This window comes from Glycine max, chromosome 18, assembly GCF_000004515.6.
Source record: "Glycine max cultivar Williams 82 chromosome 18, Glycine_max_v4.0, whole genome shotgun sequence".
Taxonomy (NCBI): domain Eukaryota; kingdom Viridiplantae; phylum Streptophyta; class Magnoliopsida; order Fabales; family Fabaceae; genus Glycine; species Glycine max.
The window spans coordinates 49,007,226-49,014,502 of NC_038254.2; the positions used below are offsets into that span (position 1 = coordinate 49,007,226).

General features: G+C 35.7%; 1 protein-coding gene and 1 pseudogene across 2 annotated transcripts; both read left to right on the plus strand.

Moving 5' to 3' along the window:
* The first annotated feature begins 1,914 nt into the window (after nt 1-1,914).
* On the plus strand, nt 1,915-2,916 carry LOC121172708 (receptor-like protein 6). The gene has a single exon (XM_041011838.1). The coding sequence runs from the start codon at nt 1,915-1,917 to the stop codon at nt 2,914-2,916; it is 1,002 nt and encodes a 333-aa protein (XP_040867772.1).
* LOC106796801 (leucine-rich repeat receptor protein kinase-like) lies at nt 2,253-5,537 on the plus strand (annotated as a pseudogene). Its single transcript, XR_005889529.1, has 2 exons — nt 2,253-2,372; nt 2,560-5,537. The product of XR_005889529.1 is annotated as a leucine-rich repeat receptor protein kinase-like (transcript).
* The last annotated feature ends 1,740 nt before the right edge of the window (nt 5,538-7,277 follow it).

Below are 7,277 nucleotides of genomic sequence, written 5' to 3' on the forward strand. Positions count from 1 at the left end.
AGTTTCATGGCAACATTCCAGTCACATTTTCAGCATCTTGTGCTCTAAGGACTCTAGATGTCAATGAGAATTTATTGGAGGGACCAGTTACCAACTCTCTTGCGAATTGGACGTCATTAGAAGCATTAAATCTTGGAAATAATCACCTTAATGGTGGATTTTCCATGGTTCTTAAAGAAGTTATCAAGACTCCATGTAATGGTTTTGAGGGGAAACCAATTCCATGGTCCAATTGCATGTCCTCACACTAAAAACACTTGGCACAAGCTTCAAATAATTGATCTGGCTCTCAACAATTTCAGTGGTTTACTCCCAGGAAAGTGGTTTAAAACCTTTGTAGCTATGATATTTGATGAAGTTCAAGATTATCAAAGTCCAATCACATGGGACATACATTTGGTGACATATATTATGAGGACTCATTGATCCTTACCTGAAAAGGAATACAGATGGAGCCTTTTCATAATCTTATCTGTGGACACACTTCTCATCCAACAATTTTGAAGGGCCACTGCCAAAGGAGCTTGTGAACATTACAGGACTACATGTTCTCAACTAGTCACATAATGCTTGGATTTGTCTAGCAACTATTTTGATGGAGAAATTCCCACACAGTTGGCCAGTTTATGTTTCTTTTCATACCCGAACCTGGTGGATAGGATCCACACAGGTACAGAACTTCAATCATTAATTTGAAGCGAGGTTCTATGAAGGCAGTGATGGGTTGTGTCACGAAGTGCATGTGTTGTCATTGTCACCACGTGGAAGGGTGCATGAAATTGATTGGAATATCATGAGTGCTGAAATAGGATTCAGTTTTGGTCTTGGACTTGTTATTGGTTCCCTTGTGTTTTGGAAACAATGGTACAGCATGTTGACTTCATGTTGTTTCGTATCTTCCCAAGCTGAATCTCGAATACAAAAGATGTGGAGGACAGAGCTATCATTTTTTAAGGTGGAGGTATTAACCATTAGGGAGTGAAAAAATGTTAGTTGCATGTAAGTCAAACAAGAGCTTTGTAATGGTGTTTTCTTCAGCCTGCATATATTGGAATAACTAGGGAAGGTCCAAAATTTAACTAGTGGGCAAACATGGGAAGATGTGCAAATCCAAGGCTCATTTGAACAACCTATCCCAACAACTTTGGATTCAAATTGAAGTTCTAAGGTTCAGATCGTTCAATTAACAAACATATGTAGCTACACAAAAAAAATTACATCCGTCCATTTATTGCATACACATAAAGAACGGTGGTGCAATTGTTATAAGAAATAATAAAAGCAACATAATTATTGACTTTGGAATAAAAAAAAAAGTGACAATTATAATTTATCAAATCCAGCAGTTATCAATAAATACAACGGAATTTTATTAAAGTTAGAAGAAGAAAAAAATTTAACCACGTAATTCTAAAACTATTTCAGTACTTCATGCTGTAAGCCAATGTTGCGAGCTCCATTTTACAAGTTAAGCTACCCAAAAAGTCTTCATACAAGAAGTGACCTTGGAAAACGAATGCAATAATAGCAACATTGTTTTTCATTCTAATCCTTGGAATATTTTGGTAAGGATAATTAATTACAAATGGCACACGACAAGGACGTGGTTTACTTTGACTTAGCTTCACCATCTTACACTCCTTCTGAGGCTAAGTCTTTCCCATTCACCTTTTCCTTGCATATATTCCTACCGAGTAATTCTAACATGCATCCATGCACCGTGCATCTCTTACCGTCAAATCTGAATAAAACACTTTTGATGCATTTTAGAATCACTTTTGATGACATTTCCTAGCCAAATTGCATTGTAACATAAACACTGGAAAACAAAGGGTCTATAACACATCATTAGCCTGTTCCCTTCTTCAGCCTTTGTTGTTTTGGTTCGTTGTGTGTCTCTCTCAGTAGACTCCAATGAGAATTCCCCATGTTTCATTGCTTTCCTTCATATTCTGCTACTGCTTCTGGATACACCACAGTGTTTACTACACTGGGGTTTCAGCCCAAATTGTTGAGGATCAACAACAATCATTGCTCAAACTGAAGAATAGCCTCAAATTCAAGACTAATAAGTCTACAAAACTTGTGTCTTGGAATCCAAGCGTAGATTTCTGTAAGTGGAGGGGTGTTGCCTGTGACGAGGAGAGGCAAGTTACAGGCCTTGACTTGAGTGGAGAATCTATCTATGGTGAATTTGACAATTCAAGTACTCTTTTCACTTTGCAAAATCTCCAGATACTGAATTTGTCTGATAATAACTTCAGTTCTGAGATACCATCCGGTTTCAACAAGTTGAAGAACTTAACATATCTGAATTTGTCTCATGCTGGCTTTGTGGGGCAGATTCCAACAGAGATTTCTTACCTGACAAGGTTGGTAACTCTTGATATCTCTTCTGTTTCCTATTTATATGGGCCACCACTGAAACTTGAAAACATAGATCTACAAATGCTTGTCCGAAACCTCACCATGCTTAGACAATTGTATATGGATGGTGTAATTGTAACAACTCAGGGAAATACATGGAGCAATGCTTTCTTTCAACTTGTTAACCTGCAGGAGCTGAGCATGTCAGACTGCAATCTCTCTGGACCCCTTGATCCTTCCTTGACAAGACTTCCGAATCTATCAGTCATTCGTCTTGATCAGAACAATTTCTCATCCCCAGTGCCAGAAACCTTTGCTAATTTTACAAATTTAACCACCCTTCACCTTAGTTCTTGTGAATTGACTGGAACATTTCCAGAGAAAATATTTCAGGTAGCAACATTGTCTGTTTTAGACTTATCATTCAATTATCATCTGTATGGATCTTTGCCTAAATTCCCACTGAATAGCCCTCTTCAGACATTGATTGTGAGTGGCACAAATTTCTCGGGAGCAATACCACCTTCTATAAATAATCTTGGGCAGTAATCCATCTTGGATCTTTCTAATTGCCATTTTAACGGAACACTACCCAGTTCAATGTCAAGACTCAGGGAACTCACTTATCTGGATTTGTCATTTAATGACTTCACTGGTCAAATTCCATCCCTGAATATGTCCAAGAATCTCACCCATTTAGACTTCACACGCAATGGTTTCACAGGTTCAATCACATCTTATCATTTTGGCGGCCTAAGAAATCTGCTCCAAATTGATTTGCAGGACAACTTCCTGGATGGAAGCCTTCCTTCCTCTCTTTTTTCTCTCCCACTGCTACGAAGTATACGACTTTCCAACAACAATTTCCAGGATCAACTGAATAAATTTTCAAATATCTTTTCCTCCAAGTTAGAGATCCTTGATTTAAGTGGAAATGATTTAAACGGGTCCATTCCTACAGATATTTTTCAACTCAGATCACTTTGTGTCCTTGAACTATCTTCAAACAAGTTAAATGGCACGTTGAAGCTTGATGTGATTCATAGACTTGAAAATCTAACTACACTGGGACTTTCACACAACCATTTGTCAATAGACACAAATTTTGCAGATGTTGGCCTAATATCTTCCATCCCCAATATGAAAATTGTAGAGTTGGCCTCCTGCAATCTGACAGAGTTCCCTAGTTTCTTGAGAAACCAATCAAAAATAACAACTTTAGACCTCTCAAGCAACAATATTCAAGGATCTATACCAACATGGATTTGGCAACTTAACTCTCTCGTTCAATTAAATCTTTCTCACAATTTACTCAGCAATTTAGAAGGACCTGTGCAGAACTCTAGTTCCAATTTGAGTCTCCTTGACCTTCATGATAATCACCTCCAAGGGAAGCTTCAAATATTTCCGGTGCATGCCACTTATTTGGACTATTCAAGCAATAACTTCAGTTTCACTATTCCATCAGATATTGGTAATTTTCTGTCTTACACAATTTTCCTGTCTCTTTCCAAAAACAATTTATCTGGGAATATTCCACAATCCTTTTGCAGTAGTTCAAATATGCTAGTTCAGGATTTTTCCTATAATCACTTGAATGGGAAAATTCCAGAGTGCTTAACACAGAGTGAGAGACTTGTGGTATTAAATCTGCAACATAACAAGTTCCATGGCAGCATTCCAGACAAATTTCCAGTATCTTGTGTTCTAAGGACTCTGGATCTTAATAGTAATCTATTATGGGGCTCAATTCCCAAATCTCTTGAAAATTGCACATCATTAGAGGTGTTGGATCTTGGTAACAATCAGGTAGATGATGGATTTCCATGTTTCTTAAAGACAATATCCACACTCCGTGTCATGGTTTTGAGGGGAAACAAATTCCATGGTCGCGTTGGATGTCCTCATTCTAATAGTACTTGGTATATGCTTCAAATTTTGGACTTGTCATTCAACAATTTCAGTGGTGTACTTCCAAAAAACTGCTTCAAAACTTCGAAGGCAATGATGCTTGATGAAGATGATGATGGATCAAAGTTCAATTACATTGCATCTAAAGTCCTTAAGTTTGGTGGTATATATTATCAGGATTCTGTGACACTTACAAGCAAAGGTTTACAGATGGAGTTTGTTAAAATCCTAACTGTCTTCACATCTGTTGACTTCTCATCCAACAATTTTGAAGGAACAATACCAGAAGAGCTTATGAATTTTACAAGACTTCATTTGCTCAACTTGTCAGATAATGCTTTAGCAGGCCATATCCCTTCATCTATAGGGAATTTAAAACAGCTTGAATCATTGGACCTGTCAAACAACCATTTTGATGGAGAAATTCCCACACAGCTTGCAAATTTAAATTTCCTCTCGTACCTAAACGTTTCCTCTAATCGTCTGGTGGGAAAAATCCCCGTAGGTAACCAGCTTCAAACATTTGATGCATCTTCCTTTGTTGGTAATGCAGAATTGTGTGGAGCACCTTTGCCTAAAAACTGCAGTAATGAAACATATGGGCTGCCAACGTCACCACATGCAAGGCCATGCACATTTGGTTGGAATATCATGAGGGTTGAATTGGGATTTGTTTTTGGCCTTGCACTTGTTATTGGTCCCCTTCTGTTTTGGAAGCAATGGAGGCAATGGTACTGGAAACGCGTGGACCTCATTCTGTGTCGTATCTTCCCACAGCTGAATCTTGAATATGAAAGCAGTGGAGGACATTGCTATCAAGTTTTAAGGTGGAGGCATTAGTCATGAGGGAGTACTAAAATGCTAATAGCAAATCAGCCAGATAAGCACCGGTGAGGATGCCTTCTTCAACCTGCATTTCTCTATTGCATTGATTGCTCTTTGGGTTGATTTTATTTTTACTTAAGTTGAGAAAATAGAAAGCAGTGGATGAATAATGATCGGGTCTGGAAGTAAATACATATGTATGATTTCTCCTAAGTCCTAATAAATATAAGAGTGTGTAGGATTATGCAGATGATTCATGATCGTGCTTTCATTTAATAATCCATATAAATGAAATGATGATGAGAAAAATCACAGATACTTTTATGTCTCTTAAGCATATTGTTACCGGTACGTACGTAATGCATAAAAAAAAAACATTTGGTAGGAGATGTCAGTCAACTCAATCTCTTAATAGATATTTGCAGCTCACTAGATTAGTCTCTTACTTTCAATCACTACCCTTAAAAAAAAATCTTATTCAGGGAAGTAGTATTTGAAGTTATGAAACATGAAGAATTTAAGTACGTAAAAAAGAAGAAGAATCAAATTAAGAATTAGATGGATAAAATGGTGAGGGAATAATGAAGAGAGGGTGAATTGGTTCTTCGAATTTATAATAAAATTTTACAAAGATAAAAGTCGATGAAAATGATTCTGCTATGTGGAATTGTGGAGTGATTCTGGAGGCTTGAATTGGACCAGAGATTAGCATTGTGACTAAGCTTTTCTGCTCACACAACTGACATTGCATCTGAATCTGACACTGAAGGTGGTAAAGAGATTTTGGCAATTTCACTCGAGTTGAGGGCATGTTTGCTTAAGTTTTTTTAAACGTTTAAATATATTCTTAATCCTTATAATTTAATGTTTTTGTTCGTCTTTATAAATTTTTTTAGTCTTGTAATTAATTATGTTTATTTTTTTTAAAATACTTTAGATAATATTTGAACAGTAAAAAAAAATATTATCTAAAAGGTGACAAAGTCAGATCCCACTCAGGTAGTGATCAAACACTGAGGTGGAACTTGACGATGAAGAAACCATGTCCTATATCCATTACATCATACGATCCTGCTAGTTTCCACACCCATTTCAGCTTCTCCTTCATTACTCAAAAATGAGGTTCTAAATTATATGTTAAAATAAATAATGTTGTACAAGATTAGTTGAGAGTATAATTTACTCATACATTATAAACTTATTGTTGATTCATATACTCAAACTTCTAATAAGAAAGAGCGATTAAATGTATGTTAATTACTGTAAATATTATTTCAATGTAAAGACCAAATGAACTACAACAATAAGCTTACATTACATTGTTCAAAGAAATAGCATTAAAAGATAATACATCAACTAACATAAATCATCCTTAATTTTAATAATTCACTTATTTACCCGATCGTGCGGGTTTATATCTGGTTTCAACTCAAATCCATCTAGTAGTTGTATGTGTTTGGTAATCCGTCCATTACGCCCGTTTCTGCTAATTTTCACGTCAATATTGAGAAAAACGTCCAAGCTACATATTTCTAGTCAATTACGCGCATTTGATTTTGTGGGACGTACATCCAAACAAGCCATAATTGGTTCGACATTGTTTTTTCAGGTTCAACTTAATGAGACTTCGTCACTTTTAGTTTGAATTAATTATGAATTCATTTAATTGGTTTCAAACCCAACTACTTGAGACTCGATTCATAAATGTATAATTACTATGCAGCTATAAACATTTTATTCATTATTTTCACTTATCACAGGAAAAAAATCAACCACCCATTTATATACATGTCATGAACAATGTAATTACCAACAAGTTTTAACATAATTGGTAGATAGCTAAATTTCTCTACTATGTTGTCAGGAATTTCACCAAAGGAATTACTTTCTCACTATCCGTTATAGGATCCCTAGTATAAATCAAAGAACAGTGCAATTTTTATCATATATATTTCTTTGCCCAAAAAACAATCAACATATTTATTGACTTTTCAATAGATTCGACGGAATTTTATTAAAGTTAGAAAATTTTTTTTTAACCATATAATTCTAAAATTATTTCATGCTATTTCTATATATAAACTTTACCATTTTTGGTAGCTCCATTTTACAAGCTAAGCTACCAAAAAAAAATTATTAAGATGAGAAGTGACTTGAAAAATGCAGGCAACAAT

Coding starts and splice junctions, on each gene's coding strand:
- LOC121172708 (XM_041011838.1), top strand. CDS start 1,915: ATGAGAATTCCCCATGTTTCATTGCTTTCCTTCATATTCTGCTACTGC.